This window comes from Pelodiscus sinensis, chromosome 11, assembly GCF_049634645.1.
Source record: "Pelodiscus sinensis isolate JC-2024 chromosome 11, ASM4963464v1, whole genome shotgun sequence".
NCBI lineage: Eukaryota > Metazoa > Chordata > Testudines > Trionychidae > Pelodiscus > Pelodiscus sinensis.
In genome coordinates, this window is record NC_134721.1 from 42,935,963 (window position 1) to 42,957,189 (window position 21,227).

Consider the following 21,227-nt stretch of genomic DNA (forward strand, 5'->3'; position numbering starts at 1 on the left):
GCGTCGTGTAGTATGGCTGGGATGGACCGAACCCTCCTGTGCTGGGCACTTTCGCCTCCTCCCCCGCCCCCGTTTTCCCTGGGGCAGCCCATTCCTTCCTTGAAGCCCCCCTCTTCCCTGGCCCAGTGGCCAGTGAGTGCTGTACCTGCATGAGCACTGCTCCAACGGTGGGTTTCCCCACGCTGAACTGGTTCCCGACGGATCGGTAGCTGTCCGGCATGGAGAGCTTCCACAGGGCGATGGCCACCCGCTTCTGGACGAGTGTCCCGTCACTGCAGAGCAGGGGCGAGCCACTCGCAGAGATCCAGGAAGGTTTTCTTCTTAATTCTGAAGTTCTGGGTCCACTGTTGGTCTCTCCAGGACAATGCAGTCCCACCAGTCGCTGCTGTTGTCCAGATGCCAGATGCGGCGGGGCTCGCTGGCATCAGGGCGCTGCTGCAGCTCCTCCATGGCCCCCAGGGAAGACAGGGGGAGAGGCAAGGGCTGTCGTTCACCAGATAGTGTCAGGCAGCCTCCAGCCATTGCTGGCAGGCTTGCAGCAGCAAGTTCAAAAACTGGAGCAGCATGCCCAGGGTGAGCTCTGGCTCCATGGTGCCAACTGTGGCGGTGTCTCCAGTGGGAACCAGTGACACAGGCAGGCGGAGAGGAAAACACTTTGCTGTCCCTTGGCAAGGTAGGCAAGCAAGCGAAAAAGCTGAGAACCGGCTGTCCAGGGAGGTCCCTTTAAGCACAAGCCTCAGATATAGCCTCAGACAGTAGCCACACAAGGCAACTACTGACCTGATGCCCTGCTGGAACCGGTTTCAGCTGCCCTTAAATGTGACCCTGCATCCAATCAGTGTGCACGTGCTATTTCGAATTAGCAAAATGCTATTTTGAATTAGTTTTTGGGTCTAGATGCGTTATTTCGAAATAGCTTATTAGTGCTATAGTGTAGACATACCCCCACGGACTAAATAAGCCCAAATCCCTCAGCTTCTCTTTATAAGTCATGTGCTCCAGCCCCCTAATCATTTTGATTGCCGTCCACTGGTCTCTCTCCAATGCGTCCACATCCTTTCTGTAGTGGGGAGCCTAGATCTGGATTCAGTACTCCATATGTGGCCTCACCAATGCTGAATAAAGGGAAATAATAACTTCTTCAGATCTGCTGGCAATGCTCCTCCTAATGCACCCTAATATACCACCTTCAAAATGGTGACAATAATTTTGGCATTAGAAAAAGAAGATTGGCTCTCTGTCCTTGATGTACAAGACACTTAATTTCACGTTACCGTTCATGCAGGGCACAGACTGTTACTGCAGTTCACCCTAGGGCACCAACATTTTCAATAGAGAGTACTTCTCTTCAGCGTGTCAACTGCCCCATGTGGTTTTTTCCAAGGACCTCACTGTCATTGCAGCACGCTTCTAGAGAAAGAGGGTGATAATTTTTCCACAACAAGATGACTCTTTTTTTAAGGGCACTAACATAGACGGCAGCACGAAATGGCATACAAACTGCAATAATCCTCTTTGCATATACCAGATGAGATATAAGGGTATGTCTACACTACGGCTATTTTTCTGACAAAACTTGCAGAATGTCCACAGTGCAATCGCGTTCTTTCACAAGTAAATCGAAAGAAAAGAGGGCTTTTCCCAACAGCGGTAATCCTCTTTCTGGGAGGAAGAAGCCTTTTTGTGAAAGAGCTCTTTTGCAAAAAGGCGTGTGTGGATGGGGAGGAGGGTTGTTGTTTTTTTTCGGAAGAAGAGGCCTCCAGAAAAAAGCACAGGTGCCCTGGTGGCCACTCCATACAAAGTAATCACAACTCTATAGTTCCTGTCTCCTGGCCCCTCTCAAAGCTGCAGGCACCCTGGACAAGCCTTATGGCAGCAAGCTGGCCAGAGAGCAACAACCTGACTGCATGGCTCTCCCTGCCACAGGCATTGCAAGCCATGTCCACACCTGAACCCCCCCCGCGATGCCCCTGACCCTCGCCAGGAGCAGAGCCCATCCAGGGGGATCAAGAGGCATGCACCATCCTGGTCAGGCCCAGAGATCCAGTCCCTCCTCAAACTGCGGGGCAAGGAGGAGGCCTTTCAGGATCCCCAGGCAAAGTGCTGCAATGTGGACATTCATGGCCAGATGGCCGAGTCCCTGGCAGAGCATGAACACCCACTCCAGACCTTGGAACAGGTCCAGAGTAAGGTGAAAGAACTCTGCCAGGGATATGTCCATGCTACTGAGTGCAGCTCCCGCTCGGGGCGGAACCCCACACCTCCCCCTACTACAGGGAGCTTGTACCAAATCTGCACCATCTTTGTGGACTCTGGACCGGAGACCCCAGTCATCAGCCAGCTGAGGAGCAGGAGGGCCAGGGACAGCCGGCCACAGCGGAGGAGGAGGAGGAGACGGGCACTTTGATTCTCTTCCTTGAGACAGTGCAAGGGAGCCAGGATATTTCCCAGGCCTTGTTGGATGCCTGGAAGGGATCTTCAGGTGAGTGCTCTCACTTTCACACACACAGAGCGGGTGAGGCGAGCACACAGGAGGCAGGGGGCTAGTGTTGCTCGGGCTGGACATCATGCAGCAGTTTGTGTACATGCAACCATGTGCTGAGTTACTGAGCAGCAGATAGATGCAGGAGGCAGCCCCTGAGCACGGGTGGGATCCTGCTCCCAAGCTCAGGGGAGGCCACACACGTCCTGCCATGGGGAGGGGAGCGGGGCATCTCCTGACTAGAAGCAGGCTAGCCAGAAGGGCTCAGACACAATCCCACACAGAACGAGGAGTGCCACACACAGCATGCGGGCATGTCTGCATGTGTGAGGCAGCAGCCGCTCCCACAGACAACCCAGCAAGCTGCACCTGTGTGCGCAGACCCCAGGGAGGCCCAAGCTGCTCCCAGCTCCTTTGCTGCCCATGAGGGGATCCCACTGTGTCCAGACACTTTCCTTGGCTGCTTGTCTGTGGGCGGGGGGAGGGAGGGTGGGAAGTGAGCAGCACAGTCGTCTGGGCATGTTAGAGCCCCTGTGAGATAAGGCCTGATGTGCAGGCCCCACATGGCCATGCACCCAGGACATCCCCCTCTTCTGGACCGCAGACTGTTGGTTGTTGCTCACAGTGGAGGGCACGGCCTCAGGGACAATGTCTGCAGGGATGACTGACCACCTCTCCCTCTTGTGTGTTCTCCACAGCCAGACCAGCTGGGGGTGAGGGCTGAGCCACACCACCGCAGCCACCCGGCAGAGCCTGGGGGACCCGAAGGCTTGCCGGGGTTCACAAGGACCAGATGTGCCAGCAAATCCGTGTCCTGCGCAACATCCCTGAGACCCTGGCGCACAAGGTCTGCGCCAATTTGGAGTGGCGGGAGCACACTGGGGACCAGTTGATGCAGCGGTGTGACACCATGTGTTCCATCATGTCCCGCACCATACTTCTGCTCCCTCCCCATGCCATGCCTCTGCTTCTTCCCCAAATGATGCCCATGCCCCCTCCCCTAGCAATGCCCATGCTCCCATCCAAAGTGATGCCTATGGCCCCTCCCTCTGCCCCACTGCCAACCCTGACCCTGCTCCATCCCCCCCTCCTCTCCACCCCTCTGTGCTCCCTGGACCCATCCAACCGTGATGAGGTCCCCGCACCCGAGGTGACACATCGAGCCGCCCCCCTCCCACTGCTCACCATTTCTGAATCTTTAATCAATACAGCTTGCATTTTATTTTAAACCAAACTGGTGTGTTTATTGGGAGGTCATTGAAAGGGTGAAGGGGGGGGGTTTGGTGGTGAAGGGATAGGGCTGCAAGACAGAGGCCCCTAGGGAGGAGGCCTTGGGGAGAGTTACTGGGGTCCTTGAGAAAACCTGTCCCTCATGGCCTCCCGAATGTGCACCCTGGCCTGATGGGCCTGGCAGATGGCAGCTGTCCTCGGCTGCTGGAAGGCTTGCCCCTCATGGCCAGCATCTGCCCACCACCCTGGGAGGAAGGCCTCTCCCTTCCTTTCCCCAGTGTTGTGGAGGACACAACATGCCACCACCAACTTGGGGATGTTGTGCTCTCCCACATCCAGGTGGGTGAGAAGGCACTGGATACATGCCTTGAGGCATCCCAAAGTGCACTCCACCTGGATCCTGACCCGGTTCAGGTGGGCATTGTATTGATCCCTACTGGGATCCAGGTGGCCGGTATAAGGCTTTTTTAGCCATAGCATGAGGTAGGCTGCGTCCCTCATGATGCACAACGGCATCTGTACGTCCCCAACAGCTAAGTCATGGCGGGGGAAGAATGTGCTCACCTCCAGCTTCCTGTACAGGGTAAAGTTCTTGAACACTCAGGCATTGTATGCCCTGCCCGATCACCCAACAAAAATGTCTGTGAAGTGTCCCTAGCAGTTGACCAGGCCTTGCAGCACCATGGAGAAATAGCCCACCCTGGTAATATACTGGGCCGCTTGATGGTCCAGTGCGTGGATCGGTATGTGGTCCCATCCATTGCTCCCCCACAGTTCAGGAACCCCAGGGCAGCTGATCTGGCCCGGTTGCATCCAGGTCTCTAAGACGAATGACCTTCCACAGCAGGATTGAGTTGATGGCCCTCACAACCTGCAGAAGGAGACAAGGAGAAACACAAAACAGAGAATGAGAGAGGGGGTGCCTGAGCCCTTGGGAGGTGCACACCCTCCTCCCCTTCCCCAAACATCCCAGGAACCACCTCCTATGAGGCCACCCCCCTCCCCCTGGCAGCAGGACTGTAATGGCAGGACAGCACAAGCCCCCGGGGACGGGGCTTCCCTCCACAACCCCACTCCACCAGCCACCAGCCCCCCTTCCCTGTAGGTTCCTCTTATGCAGCACTCTCTCCTCCCCCTCCCCCCCCCGCAGGGACTGCAGCCTGAGAGCGCCTTACCTCTATAAGGAGAGCCCCAATGGTGGACTTCCCTACGCCGAAGTGGTTGCCCACCAATCGGTAGCTGCCGGGGGTGGTGAGGGCGATGGCGATCTGATTCTCCAGGGTGATGGTGGGCTGCAGATGGGTGTTGCATCTCCAGAGGGCAGGGGCGAGCCAGGCACATAGTTCCAAAAAGGTGGCCTTACGCATATGGAAGTTTTGGATCCTCTGCTGGTCGTCCCACCGCTCCCTGGCCAGCCAGTCCCACCAGTCCAAACTGGTGTTGAGCCTCCAAAAATGCCTCTCCACTTTGGGGTGCTGTTGCCAGAGTGGAGAAGCCACAGACATGGAGAGGGTCCCCAGAATGAGCTCAGGGCCCTGGTCGTGCAGGACCAGGAAGGCAACACCCCAGTTTTGTTCAGTAAAGAGAGTTTGTTTTCTTCACAAGTGTCTTTATTGTACATCAGGAAGGAGGGCTAGGAAGAGGTAAGTGGAAGGACGTGAGAGTGAAATGAGGCACAAGCCCCCAGTGGGGGGCTTTGCTGTTCCACAGTGAGGTAGGCAAGCAAGCAGGGAAACCTGAGAACTGGCTATACGGGTGGGGGGTGTCCCTTAAATGCGATTCAGTGTCCAATCAGTGTGGACGTGCTATTTTGAAATAGCAAAATGCATTTTGTGTCTAAACACATTATTTTGAAATAAGATATTTCGAAATAATGCTGTAGTGTAGACATACCCTAAGAACCTTCCTGCACTCTGCCATTCTCTCCCTAACTGGGCTACTTGCTGATTAGAAAACCATGTGATGTCTAGCTGTTTAGTCTGAGATGGGAGGTATCTAATAAATCAGGGTATGTCTACACTACCCCGCTAGTTCGAACTAGCGGGGTAATGTAGGCATACCGCAATTGCAAATGAAACCCGGGATTTGAATTTCCCGGGCTTCATTTGCATAAGCGGGGCGCCGCCATTTTTAAATCCTCGCTCGTTCAAACCCCATGCCGCGCGGCTACACGCGGCACGAACTAGGTAGTTCGAACTAGGCTTCCTAGTTCAAACTACCGTTACTCCTCGTGGAATGAGGAGTAACAGTAGTTCGAACTAGGAAGCCTAGTGCGAGCTACCTAGTTCGTGCCGCGTGTAGCCGCGCGGCACGGTGTTCGAACGAGCGGGGATTTAAAAATGGCGGCGCCCCGCTTATGCAAATGAAGCCCGGGAAATTCAAATCCCGGGCTTCATTTGCAATTGCGGTATGCCTACATTACCCCGCTAGTTCGAACTAGCGGGGTAGTGTAGACATACCCTCATAGAGTTTGGCTGAATTCTGTCTCCCCTTAGAGAATAGCTACCCTGTGAGACATAGTGGTTCGAAAAGACAGCATATTTTCCTTTTTAATAATGACAGCTAATGTGTTCGTAAGTATCTCATTGCCTTTCTAACTGGTGGTAATAAGTAATAATTTAAAAGCTGCAAAAATGGATAAGTGGAAATCTCTACAAAGCTTATCAGAACATTTCAGAATTCTCAAGTAAAGTATCTTGGCGACTGCACCTCTCTAGTGGTAGTGGATAAGTAGATACCCATGCAAATTAAGCTAGTTTTATAAATATTTTAAGGGATGTCATTAAGTGGAAAGTATCAGTTACCAATTGACAGTCGTTTTTATAAATAATTATAATTGATGTTGCTTGAGAATGCCATTTGCAGTTTAATAGCAAAGTGTGTGACCATTAGCTTTAACTACAAACTGATTCTGGCCCAAGAAATCAAGTTTTGTGTTTTTGTATGTTGGGTAACATCAATGAGGCCCAATAACGGCACTAAATAATCAGTACATTATGTTAGGAGATGTTCTAGCCTGTTTGTCCATTTTCTTAAAGTTCATGGGTGTATTACCTGACTAATTTTCCATCAGATAAGTATTTCATATGTTGTTATAGTCATATATTTTTATGAAGTACTCTTTTCATAGAATTATAGAATCATAGAACACTAGAACTGGAAGGGACCTCAAAAGGTCATCAAGTCCAGTCACCTGCCCTCATGGCAGGACCCAGTACCATCTAGACCAATGGTCACCCACCAGTAGATCAGGATTTACCGGTGTATCTTGGAGCCTCTGACAGGTGATCCTGACTGGCTTAACCAGGAAGCTATCAAGCACTGGCACTTCAGTTGCTCCTCTACCCACTGCTCCTGTCCTCTTCCTTGGAGCTGCCCCCCTGGGAGGCTTCTGCTTGCTGTGCAAGGTGTGGGAGGGAGAAGAGGCAGGGCAATGATGTCAGGGTGTGTTCCCCCCCCCCTCCTGTACTCTATCTCCACACAGAGAGAAGGGGATGGACGGAGCTTGGCAATGCAAATCTCTGTCCCTCTCACACACTGTGTGTGTCTCTGTCATTCTCACAAACACACACTGTCCTTCCCTCTCATCTCCTGACCCAACACATATGTGTGTGTGTGTGGGGGGGGGGGAGCTGCTGTTACTCCTTTTACTGCTTGCAAAGTGGGTTATTTTTGGGTTTTGATGGGTCTGTGCATTTCATAATTTTCATTTATCATATGCTTAAATTTAATTCTTTTAAGTAGTGAGCTCTAAAATGCCTAACCTGTCGTGGCTGGAGTCATTATCCCTATGGTAATAGCTGCTCCTGGAAGTGGCTGGCATGTCTCTGCAGCTCCTGAAAAAGGCAGATTAGCGGGTCTCCATGTACTCTCCTTGCCTACAGACACCACTCCTACAGCTCCCATTGATCGGTAATAGGAAACCATGCCCAGTAGAAGCTGTGGGCTCAGTGCCTGTAGATGAGGGGCAGCAGGTGGCAAGTCTTAGCTTGACAAAGCTGTGGCTGGACTGATTTAATTGGGATTGGTTCTGCCTAGGGCAGGGGGCTGGACTTGATGACCTCCTAAGGTATCTTCCAGCTCTATGATTTTATGATGTTATAAGCATGCCTTAACCCCACTGCTCCACCACCTGGAAGCCGTCTCAGTTAAGTGATGCCCAGACAGAGCCTGCTTCCTGAACCCCTGTCCCAGTCCTGAACCTCCTCCTACATCCAACCTCCTGCCCCAGCCATGAGTCCCCCTGCACTCAAACTCCTTCCCAGAGCTTGCACCCTGAACCCACCCTCCTGGACCCCAATCCTCCACACTGGGTTAATCCCGGAGCCTCTCCTGCAGTCCAACCCCGTATCCCAGCCTGGTGAATTTGAGTGAGGATGGGAGAGACGGGGATGGAGTGAGCAGGGTGAGGCCTCGGAGAAAGAGTGGAGCAGGGGCAGGGCCTCAAAGAAGGGGCGGAATGGAGATGGGGCAAGGGTATTTATGTTTGAGCTAGATCTTACATTGCACTTATATTGAAAAATTGATCTGGTGGTTAAAAAAATTGGAGACCACTGATCTAGACCATATCCCTGTATACTCTAGCCAATCATAGATGAGTTGGTGTTCCTAAAGGGTTTAGGTCATTAGGATTACATAATTGGGAGTTATGTTATATAATGTTTTCATAAACATTAATTAGGAAATGTTTGTCCTAGAAGATTAAAGAAAGGACACAACATATTCCTTGCATCAAAAATATGATAATTAACATCTACCACTGAAGAATATCTCATTTTGAATTTCTTTTGTGGTGCTGGAATAAAATTCTGCGGAATGATACTTTGAATATTGATACGATTATATCACATGAAATAGGAATTGTTTCTAACAAGATCACTTGCAGTGTTTTTTATATCCATTCTTCCAAAAGTGAGAATGTTAGAATGTCTTTGATCCTTGATGTTTCTTTGGCAGCACTGGCCCTCTGCTATTTTTTTTAATCAACATTCTTTTGAAACAAGGTCTTTCTGAAATTAAGTAATTATTGATTTTAGGGTTCTTTTAAAGAAGTCACTCAAATATTAAAAGTAGGATACAGGACATTCCGTTATAAGTTGCCCCGGTGTACATCCATTCTGCACTAATGTCATTGATGCTTGTAGGAACTGATGTGTTATTTAGTTCTCCCATTCCCTCCTCCTAAGTCATGCATGCACACACAAAAAAATATGCAAATGGAAGTCAGCTGTAGGAAAAAATTCTACACTTTAAATTGTTTTGCTGTATGTGAAAGTTTTTTGGAACCTATCTTGGACCTACTGCAAGGAAAGCCTGTATCAGAATACACTATTGTTTTTGCCTCTTACATTTTGTGGATGAGAGCATACAGGAAAGAAGAGAGAGACCCTCCAGAGCCATTGATGTCTGAATTACATTGCAGCACACAGGTTCTACCAGCCTTTTATCTGGAGAATGAATGTATCACTTCTGTGATGCATTTAGCTTCTTTTTATTGCGGTCCTGAAGTTCCATAGTCTTCTTGACTGAGCAATGTGTTTATGCTTTGTTTTTAAAAAGAAGGGAAAAAAAGGACATTATGTCACAAACTCTACATTGGCTGAAAAGCATGGAGAATTTGCACCACAGTAAATCTACTCTGTGTTAAGAATAGATAACATAAGACAATGCCTATTAATTCTCCGTTTTTCATCATGCTAACGTGTACAGATCTGTTAAAACAGGTACTTGAACCAGTTTACAGCTTCAGAGAAGAATCAGAACAGTCAGGGGAATTTTTACTATTTATTATTTTTATTCCTGTAGAGTTTAGGAGCCCTAGTCATAATTAAGGAACAGATTGGTTTGGCACTGTATGACTATAGAACGAAAAACAGTTCCTGCCCTGAAGAGTTTTAAATCTTAAGTTATTTTTACACTATAGCCTGTTGGCAAAATTTATGTAGCTCAAGGGTGTGAATATTCCACCCCCCGAGTGACTCAAGTTACATTGCCATATATGATCTTGCACACAGTGCTTCTCCCACTGACATTGCTTATGCTGCTCATGGAGATGACTTCTTTTTATACCGATGGGAGATCTCTTTACTATTGGCATATAGCATGTTCACCAGATGCACTGCAGCAGTTCAGTTGTATTGGTGCAGACATAGTCTAAGTTTAAGATGAGATGGTAGGTAGACAGGGTATGTCTACACAGCAAAGTTATTTCGAAATAACAGTTATTTCGAAATAACTTTACCAGCATCTAGAGAGCCAAACCGCTATTTTGAAATTAAATTGAAATAGTGGCGGGCTTATTTCAAAATTGGTAAACCTCATTCCATGAGGAATAGCGCCAGTTTCGAACTTTCTATTTCGAAATAAGTGCTGTGTAGACGCTTATTTTGAAATAGGGGGCCTCCAGCCCTTCCCAGGGTGCCCGGGTGGCCACTCTGGGCCCAACCAAGAAAACTCCTCTCCCTCCTCCTCTCCCCGGAGCCCTTAAAGGGGTAGACTCTGGCCACAGCACCTGTACTAGCTCCAAGCCTGCCAGTCCAGAGGCAGCAGTCACTGCACATGACACAGTGGCCCCAGCATGAGCCAGGCAGCCAGTGCCAACCAGTCCTCTGCCGCTCCCCAGGACCATTCTGCTAGCTCCCAGGAGCCTGCCAGGGGCCAGAAAAGGTGGGCGTCTGCCTGGTCCAGTGTGAAGACCAGGGTTTGGGGGGATGTCTTCAATGTCCATGATCACTTCACTAAACAGAGGAACGCAACCATCTATATGTAGATGCCTGTCAGCCTGGCCACCAAAGGCCACATGCGAACCCAGGAGCAGGTTCGCATGAAAATAAAAGAGATGCGGAAGGTGTATGCTAGGGCCACAGGGGGCAGCTCCCAACCATGGGCAGACCCAGACTCCTGCCCTTATTTTGATGCCCTGGACCGCAGGTCTGTGCCCCCCAGGTGGTCATCGACCCTGGGGCAGAGTTTGCTGCCTCCTTCTGCTCCAGCCCCTGCTGCCTCCCTAGCTACTGCTCCTCCTCCCACTCCTTCTCCCCCTCCTGCTTCTTCTTCTTCACACTCCCAGGGATGCCAAGGCCCCTGCACCCGCAGTGCTGGGAGACAGTTGGGCCAGCGAGACCCCCAACCCTGAGCCCTGAGCTTCTCCTCCCCCTTCCTGCCCTTGCCTCCCCCTGCCAGCTCCCTCCTCCCAGGTTTCCCCCTCCCCTCTCCCGCCCTCCTTCTTCCCCTCTCCCACCTTCTTTCCCCAGTCTCATCTCAGTTTCATTTCCCCCCACCACCCCAGTTTGTTCAATAAAGAGGCTTTGGTGTAATTAGCACGTGTCTTTTATTGTACAGCAGGAAGGAGGGTTAGGGAGGGGTAAGCGGAAGGATGTGAGAGAGGAAGGAGGCACAAGCCCCCAGTGGGGTATAACAGGGAGACTGTTACTGCCTGTAGAACATGCTGCCAGGCTCACAGCAACACGTCCAGGAGAAGCACCAGAGTGCCCAGGGGCGGCTTCGGCTCCATGCTGAAGAGTGGTATGGTGTCCTGAGTGAGGGCAACCAGAGCATGCAAAGAAAAAAATGCTTTGCTGTCCCTTAGCGAGGTATGCAAGCAAGCAGGGAAACCTTAGAACAGGCTGTCCATGGGGGGGTCCCTTTAAGCACAAGTCTCAGATAGCCTCAGGCAGCAGCCACACAAGGTAACTCCTGACCTGATTCCCTGCCAGAACCAGTTCCAGATGTCCTTAAATGCGATTCAGTGTCCTATCAGTGTGGACGCGCTATTTCAAAATAGCAAAACGCTATTTTGAAATGCATTTTGTGTCTAGACGTGTTATTTCAAAATAAGCTATTTTGAAATAACGCTGTTGTGTAGACATACCCATACAGTCAGAATAGCAATGAGAAGTATTGGTCAGCATGATAGTCAGTGATCTCAGCACACCAGTGATTAACTGCTGTTATTTTTTTAATGTAGGTGGGATGGTAGAGGGGAGTTTTAAGGTGAGATTTGAAGGAGAACAATAATTCCTCAGATGTGCTGATTCCTTTGGACTTGTGCACACATCTCCCAACATACATTGCCAAAAGGAAACTCTTCCTCCCTCATTGAGAAAGGGAAGCTGTCCAAATCAGTGTTAAGGGATCAAATACTAAAATATTTTATGTTTGAAAAATAGCCTCCCCCCCAAAAAAACCACCAAGCAAATTACCAAAAGATGGCTTCCTACAGACAGATTATTGTATAATTTATTCTTCAGAGACTTATCACTATTAGACTTCTTGGCGACAAGTGCGCAATGTTGACTCATATCTAGCTTCTCATCTGCTGTAATCCCCATGTTCTTTTTTGCAGAACTGCTGCTTATCCTGTTCATCCCCAGCTATAGCAGTGAATGGGATTCTTCTGTCTGAAAGTGGAGGACTCTACACTTGTCCTTGTTGAACCTCATCAGATTTGTTTTGGCCCTATCCACGAATGGGTCACTCTGGAACGTGTTCCTAACCTGCAGCTATCTATCTCTGCTCCAAGTTTAGTGTCAGCAGCTGAGGTGTAATCCATTCCATTATCCGAATCATTAATGAAATTGATGAACAAAACCAACTTCAAGACTGACCCTGGGGCACTGTTCTTGATACCATCTGCCAGTTAGATATCGTGCCATTGATCGCTATCCATTGAACCCAACGCTCTAGCCTCCTTTCTGTCCACCTGAGCGTGCATTCATCCAAGCCATATGTCTTTAACTTCTGGGAAGTATACTGTGGAAGACCACATTGAAAGCTTTTCTAAAGTCAAGGTATATAATATCCACTGCTTTTCCCATATCCATAGAGCTACAGTTATTTTGTCATAGAAGGCAATTAGGTTGGCCAGGTACGACTTGCCCTTGGTGAATCAATGTTGAATATTCCTGATCACCTTCCTCTCCTCCAAGTGTTTCAAAATGGGTCCTTGGAGGACCAGCTTCATGATTTTTCCAGGGAGTGGGATAAGACTAGCCAATCAGTAGTTCCCACATCCTTTCTCTTCCCTTTCTTGAAAATGGGCACTACATTTGCCTTTTTTGAAATGTCTAGGACTTTCCCCAATCATCATGACTTTTCAAAGATAATAGTTGCTTTACAATCATATCAGCCAGCTCATCTTATTATCCTTAACTTCAGTTGCTAGCTGCAATTCCAGTTGTGCTTTTTCCCTTTCTGATTACACCCCTGCATACTTGAACAATGTTTCTATATTCCTTCCTAGTCATCTGTCCAAGCCTAAGCTTCATTTTCACGTTTAAGCTTAACGAAGATTTCTCTGTTAAGCCAAGCAGGTCATCTGCCATATTTGGTATTTTTTCTGCACATTAGGATGGCCCTCAGTAAAGCTTGTTTGAAATACAGTCAGCTCTCCTGAACTCCTTTCCCCTTCATATTAGCCACCCAGTGGATCCTGCCTATCAGTTCCCTGAAAGAGCCAGAGTCTGCTTTTCTGAAATCCTGGGTCTGTATTCTGCTACTCTCAATTCTTCCTTTTGTTAGTATCCTGAATTCAGTCATCTTGTGGTTACTGCTGCCCAGGTTGTCACCTCCTTCTAATTCCCCTACCAATTCTTCCCTGTTTGTGAGCAGCAGGTCAAGAGAAACATGACCCGTAGTTGGTTTCTCCAGCAATTTCACCAGAAAATTGTCCTCAAACTCAAAAACTTCCTTTATTGCCTGTTCCCTGGATTTTTGCTCTCCCAGCAGGCATCGGATTTCTTAGCTCTATCTGCACTGGGGATACATAAGTTCTCTTTTCTTCTTTGGGAGGTTACATGCTGCCAATTTTTCTCCCTGTTCTGCACTGCCCTCTCTGAGGGTATGTCTACACTACCCCCCTAGTTCGAACTAGGGTGGTTAATGTAGCCATACGAACTTGCAAATGAAGCCCGGGATTTGAATTTCCTGGGCTTCATTTGCATGTTGCCGGGCGCCGCCATTTTTAAATGTCCGCTAGTGTGGACTCCGTGCCCACGGCTACACGCGACACGAACTAGGTAGTTCGGACTAGGCTTCCTATTCCAAACTATTTGTATGCCTTGTGGAACCTAGTTCATGCTGCGTGTAGCTGCAGGCATGGAGTCCACACTAGCGGACATTTAAAAATGGCGGCACCCGGCAACATGCAAATGAAGCCCGGGAAATTCAAATCCCGGGCTTCATTTGCAAGTTCGTATGATTACATTAACCACCCTAGTTCGAACTAGGGTGGTAGTGTAGACATACCCTGATTCTTTAGCATGCTATGCCTGTGGCACCAAAGGCTGACTTCTATGCAGAAAGTCTTCATTTTCTCTGATGCAACCCAGGGTAGATACTTCGGCCTGTTGACCTTTGACCTTCTCTTCCAATATGGAAGAGAGAAATCTCATGGCCTAAAAGATATCTTTGAACAATATGTAATACAAATCTGTTTGTTACTAGTATATGTGGCTTCCATCCTTGAGATTCAGTGATCAGGAAAATTAATTCACATTTGTCTTAGTGATACAGTGGGAAACTTTATGGAAAGCTCAGGCTATTCAAAGTCACTCTGAAATTTGATTTACACTCCTACCTATTGTTAGACATTATAGAAAGAAATATAATTTGGCAAATTGAAAGTCTGAAGTACAAAATAAGAAAATACCACTCTTCACGTGACAAACTTAGGCACTGTGGTGAGGTGAGTAGATGCCCGTAGCTGCCTTTGCAATATTGCAAGATTTTCATTCAGCCTTGTCTAGAATTGCAATTTTGATTGGTGCTAGATACTCTGGGTATGTTTACACTACGGGATAAGATCCAATTAAGATACGCAAATTCAGCTATGTTAAGTGCGTAGCTGAAGTCAAAATACCTTAACTTGACTTTTGGTGCTGTCCACACTGCAGGAAGTCAAAGTGATAACAGTCTCCCTTCAACTTCTATTACTCCTCATGGAAGCATGACTACCAGCATTGACTGGAGTACCGAATTTGTGTGTTTTCAATAGACCTGCAAATTTGAACCCTGGAAGATGGACAGCGGCAGCTTCAATATTCTCTGTAGTGTAGACATAACCATTTTCTCCCAAACTGAAAAGATATCTATAGCTTTAGTCAAAATGAGGTCACAACTGTTGTAACATTAATTCCCAAAGTAAATTAAAATTATTCATTATTCTTTTAATCAGCAAAGCTTAGTCCTTTGGAGCCTAACATTTTCAGGGCAGGGAATTCTGGTCTCCTATGTTAAGACCTGGTAAACAGCCAGATGATGATTATTATATAAATTCATCAGAATTTTATATATTGGTCACTTAGTCTTTACCCACTTCCATTTTTGGCAGAAGACTTTTCCATGTGTTTGTATCCAGGTGAAGATGGAGAATATATAATATACCTCCTGTTGGATGTTCATGTTTAAGGGATGATCCTGATTCCTATTTTCGAGGCATACTATTGTGCAAATCCCATTATAATGGATTTCTGCATCGTATTACTTAAGAATAAGATTTTTCTTTATCTGTGCTTTCAGGTAAGGATAGATACATTTTCCTAATTTTTGGTGACTTGTTGTTTGAAAAATTAAGATCCACTAGCTAAAAGACTTGTAACAGAGTCTGCATACGGTTTTGGAAGGTAACACAGAAGTGTTTCTTTCCTATAGTTGGAGTTCTTTGAGTAGATTGTCAGTATGTATTCATGGTCTTGGGAGTTATCTGCAGATTCTACCCCTCCAATACTGGTACTCTCTCAAAAGCTGATTATTCCCAGGCTATGATGATCCTTTTTGAAAACCTGGAGTTCTTCAGGCAAGGATATATAAGAAGGCATGTCCTCCCATACTTTCGTTTCTTTCTACTTCCTCAGAGGCTAATATGGACTTCAAAGAAGTCAGGCAGGAGTGGGAGGAAGTCTAGATCAATTTTAAGTCTATATGAATTTCAGTTAGAAGTGTGTATCTTTTCTTTTGCTTCTCATACAATCATAGAATCTTAGAATACTAGAAATGGAAGGGATTGTGAGAGGTCATCAAGTTCAGTCCCCTGCCCTCATGGCAGGACCAAGCACCATCTACATCATCCATGACAGATGTCTGTCTAATCTGCTCTTAAATATCTCCAGTGATAGAGATTCCACAACCTCCCTGGGCAATTTATTTCAGTGTTTAACCACTCAGGAAGTTTTTTCTAATGTCCAACCTAAACCTTACTTGCTGCAATATAAGCCCATTGCTTCTTGTCCTATCCTCAGAGGCAAAGGAGAAATTTTTTTTCCCTCCTCCTTGATCTCCACTTTTAAATACTTGAGAGCTGCTATCATGTCCCTTCTCAGTCTTCTCTTTTCTAAACTAAACAAACCCAATTCGTTAAGTCTTCCCTCATAGGTCATGTTCTCTAGACCTTTAATCATTCTTGTTGCTCTTCTCTGGACCTTCTCCAATTTCTGCACATCTTTCCTGACGTGTTTCCTGGAACTGGACACAGTACTCTAGTTGAGGTCTAATCAGCTCAGAGCAGAGCACAAGGCATAAGGGTCTTGCGCAAAAAGGAAATGTCCACACTGCTTCTTTTTGCGCAAAAACCCCTTGTGCAAAAACAGCTTGGAATAGATAATGCAAATGAAGCATGACAAAATGCTAATCAGCTCTTCATTTGCATTGCCTCTTCCGGCAAAACGCATAGTGTAGACAAAGCCTCTGAGAATGGTTATCCAGCCAGTTATGCACCCACCTTGTAGAAGCCCCAACTAGGTTGTTTTTTTCTAGTTTATTGATATGAAGGTCATGTGAGATTATATCAAATGCTCTTACTAAAGTCTAGGAATGCTACGTCCACCATTTCTCCTTATCTACAAGTCTTGTTATCCTGTCCTATTATCTTTGCTATTCTAATCTATCCTATTGCCTGTATAGATTTCTGCTTTTTGAAGATTAGCAAGCAGTAATTAATCTTTAAGGAGATATGAATGAGAGCGACATATAATTGAAAAATGTTTGTAGAATTGCAGTATTGTATAATTTGAACTTCTCTGCACCCATCATCTATTTGTCTTTGCACTGCTTTGCATTGGTTAATGATACATTGACTCCTTTTAAGTTACTGCCTACTCTATATACTAATTGTTGCCTTAACTGCTATTTCAGGGGTGGGCAATAATCTTTAAAAGGAGTGGCCCTTGGCTACCACGAAAGGGGCAGGGCCTCAGGCAGAAGGTTTGGGGCCAGGAGACTGCTTGTGGTCCCCCCCCCCCACCTTGATTGGCCTTGGGTGGGAGAGCAGGAGAAATCTTCCCCTTTCCTCTCCCACCCCGCCCCCAAGAGAGAAATGCCAGCTGTTTTAAAACAGCTGGCAGTTCCCTCTAGGCGCCTAGTGGGAGGAGAACTCATGTGCTCTCCCTGCCTCCAGGCCAATCAGGGCCTGGGTGTGGGAGAGCGTGCAAAGTCTCCTCACCCCTGCAAGAGTGTGTGGTGGCTAGAGAGATATGCTGGCTGTTTTAAAACAGCCAGCATGTCTCTCCATCCGCCGCACGCTGTTGTGGGGGCGAGGAGATTTTGAACACTCTCCTGCCCTCAGGTCCTGATTGTCTTGATGGTGGGGGAACAGCCGGGTGGCTGTGGGCTGGATCCACTGGTTTGGCAGGCTGGATCTGGCCCACGGAGAGCCCTTTGCCTACTCCTTGTGCTATTGTGTTACCAAAAATTTATCAACCAGTTAATTGCAATACTATGTATAAGTTTCTCTCACTTCTTGAGATGACTTCTCCAGATGAAGTTTGAAGCTGATAGGTAGGGTCATAGTTTGGCATGGAAGGGAACTTGCCCTACAGTTCCATACGTGTTTCTTTTGTTGTTAAATAAGGATGTCAAGGGTGAATTTTCAAATGGGCTGAGTCTCAACCTCCCATTTTATGAAAGCATTTTGTACCCACATAAATTAGTTACTATCACAAATCTTTGTATTTATGCCTCTATTAGGCTTGTATCCGCAAAAAGGAGACGACTATTTAAAATGTCTTTGTAAAACCTATCATGCCATAATTTTTTACTAACTTCAATTGATTTAAAAAAATGGGGAAAAGTAAAGACTGTGTATTTTTCATCATGCACTCTACTTAAAATCATAGCTGTGAAAGGACTACCATCGTGATCAAAACCTTTTTGTAGGTGTTCCATCGGGGCATTCTTTTTTTCTCTGAAAGACACTTTCCCCAGTTTAATATAAATTCTACATTAGAAATTTTGCCTTTCCCCTCAACCTGGGGTCTTGTGCAGTGCCCAGAATCTTTTTCTTTGAATCTCTATCTCCTTGTTCAGGACCTGTCAGATGAATAAAGTTGATTTATTATTATTGTAAAATATTAATCTGGCAACAGCATTCTGCACCATATGTAGTTTAGTGATCAGTTATACAAGCAGAAAACTTAGCTTTAAAGTGTGAAAATCGGAGCACAAAAAGGGGAACGATATAATCTCAGGGATGGAGTGGGATAGAAAACAGTTTCATTCTGAGGACTAAGTCCATACTTTGAGAGTCAGTGAAAGGATAAGAGATATTAATATTACTCCTTAAAATTATTTTTCTCTACAACACAGATATGCTTTGAATTAATTCACAGCAAAATTTGAGACTTTTATAAAGAAAATGAGGAAAAAATACTGTTGGAGCCCAACATTGTACAGGCAGTCCCCGAGTTACGCGGATCCGACTTATGTCGGATCCGCAGTTACGAACGGGGTTCCTCTCCCTGGTCTCCAGCAGACCAGGGAGAGGAAGCAAAGCGGCGGAACATGTGGGCAGCGGACAGGGCTGTCCGCTGCCCACGCGCTCCGAGGCTTGGCTCTGCTTTGCCCCCCCCCCCCGTCCCCCTGGTCTGCAGACCGGGGGGGGGGAGGGGCAAAGCAGAGCCAAGCCGCGGAGCGCCCGGCCAGCTGACAGCCCAGAGCGTCTGGGCTGTCAGCTGATCGCGCGCTCCGCGGCTTGGCTCTGCTTGGCTCTGCTTTGCCCCCCCCCCCCGTCCCCCTGGTCTGCAGACCAGGGAGATGGGGGGGGGGGCAAAGCAGAGCCAAGCCCCGGAGCGCCCGGCCAGCTGACAGCCCAGAGCGTCTGGGCTGTCAGCTGATCGCGCGCTCCGCGGCTTGGCTCTGCTTTGCCCCCCCCCCCCCCCGTTCTGCAGACCAGGGGGACGGGGGGGGGGGCAAAGCAGAGCCAAGCCGCGGAGCGTCTGGGCTGTCAGCTGGCAGCGCGCTCCGCGGCTTGGCTCTGCTTTGCCCCCCCCCCCGGTCTGCAGACCAGGGGGACGGGGGGGGGGCAAAGCAGAGCCAAGCCGTGGAGCACGCGGGCAGCGGACAGCCACGGCGCGTCTGGGCTATCCCGCTGCCCCCATGCTCCGTGGCTTTGCTCCAGACACCTGTGGTACAGCAGCTGGACCAACCGGGCAGCACCCCAGCTGTTCTGCCCCAGGCGTCCTGATTCAGCCACTGCTGATCAGATTCAGCAGCGGCTGAATCAGAACGCCTGGGGCAGAGCAGCTTGGGTGCTGCTGGGTTGGTCCAGTAGCGCCGAGGAGCGGCGGCGCTACTGGACCAACCCAGCAGCACCCCAGCTGCTCTGCCCCAGGCGTCCCCAAGTCAGCCGCTGCTGAAACTGACCAGTGGCTGACTACAGGAAGCCCCTGCCCCGGGCTTCCTGGAATCAGCCGCTGATCAGTTTCAGCAGCAGCTGACTTGGGGATGCCTGGGGTTCTTAAGTTGAATCTGTATGTAAGTCAGAACTGGCGTCCAGATTCAGCCGCTGTTGAAACTGATCAGTTTCAGCAGCGGCTGAATCTGGACGCCAGTTCCGACTTACATACAGATTCAACTTAAGAACAAACCTACAGTCCCTATCTTGTACGTAACCCGGGGACTGCCTGTATTTCAAACCAGAAAATGAATGACTTTTAAAAGCTGCTTTTTAGAATTATAGAGCTTTCCTGTTATATTTTGTTGGATACATACACATACATATGTGTATGTATTTTATTGGATACATACACATAAATGTCATGGAGTTTTGTTTCAAGAATGAAAGGTTATATAACTTACATATTTGTCAAATCAACATGTGTCCTATGCTGAGACAAGTTGAAGCCATATGACGTGACTATTATTTGAATATTGATTTTGACAGTGATCGCTTGTTTTATGCCATGGATGAAATTGAAAGGCTGGCAATCAACAAATGTTTGCTACTTTTGTTAGAATGAAAATTGTTCAAAACTATAATTGTATTTTTCTGACAAGTAGCATTGTTCTCTCTTTCAGGGGATCTTTCCTGCTAACTATATTCACTTGAAAAAGGCACTTGTCAGTAACAGAGGGTGAGTGTTTTTCTTAATTATTAAGAAGTTGCTTCATTTCTGTAAATAGAAACTAAGAAATGTTAGGGGTGGACTTTTGAAGGGATATTGCCAATAACTTTTTCCTAAATTTATTAATTTGCCTTTCTTGTTGCATATGATACTCTTTGAAACTTTGAAATCAGATGTTATTCTCTGGGGTTCTATTCTCTGTTTATTAAACGTCATAGTTGTATTTTTAATATTGGAAGAGCAGCTCTGGTTTTTCACTGGAAAAATAGCGTAATGGATGTTGTCATCAGTAATATGTACACTTTTATTAAACATCAGAACATAAGAACGGCCATACTGAGTCAGACAAAAGGTCCATCTAGCCCAGTAGCCTGTCTGCCAACAATGGCCAGCACCAGGTGCCTCAGAGGGGGTGGACCGAAGACAATGATCAAGCGATTTGTCTCCTACCATCCTTCTCCACCCTCTGACAAACAGACGCCAGGGGCACCATTTATATCCCCTGGCTAGTAGCTTTTTATGGACCTAAGCTCCATGAAATTATCTAGCTTCTCTTTAAACTCTGTTATAGTCCTAGCCTTCACAGCCTCCTCTGGCAAGGAGCTCCACAGGTTGACTACGCACTGTGTGAAGAAGAACTTTCTTTTATTAGTTTTAAACCTGTAACCCATTAATTTCATTTGGTGTCCTCTAGTTCTTCTATTATGGGAGCAAGTAAATAACTTTTCCTTATTGGCCCTCTCCATACCATTCATGATTTTATAGACCTCTATCATATCCCCCCTTAGTCTCCTCTTTTCTAAACTGAAAAGTCCCAGTCGCTTTAACCTCTCCTCATATGGGACCCGTTCCAAACCCCTAATCATTTTAGTTGCCCGTTTCTGAACCCTTTCTAAGGTCAAAATATCTTTTTTGAGGTGAGGAGACCACATCTGTACACAGTATTCAAGATGTGGGCGTACCATAGTTTTATACAGGGGCAGTAAGATATTGTGTGTCTTATTTTCTATCTCGTTCTTAATAATTCCTAACATCCTATTTGCCTTTTTGACTGCCGCTGCACACTGTGTGAAAGTTTTCAGAGAGCTATGCATGATAACTCCAAGATCTCTTTCCTGATTAGTTGTAGCCAAATTAGCCCTCATCATACTGTACGTATAGTTGGGGTTATTTTTTCCAAC

General features: G+C 47.3%; 1 protein-coding gene across 2 annotated transcripts in view; it reads left to right on the forward strand.

The window, feature by feature from the left end:
* The window catches only part of DOCK3 (dedicator of cytokinesis 3), a 539,706-nt gene that overhangs the window by 136,465 nt on the left and 382,014 nt on the right, over positions 1-21,227 (forward strand). For both annotated transcript variants that reach the window (XM_075939450.1, XM_075939449.1), the window contains exon 4: positions 20,000-20,055. In XM_075939450.1, the coding sequence (XP_075795565.1) occupies positions 20,000-20,055 (56 nt within the window). The remainder of the gene's footprint in view (positions 1-19,999; positions 20,056-21,227) is intronic.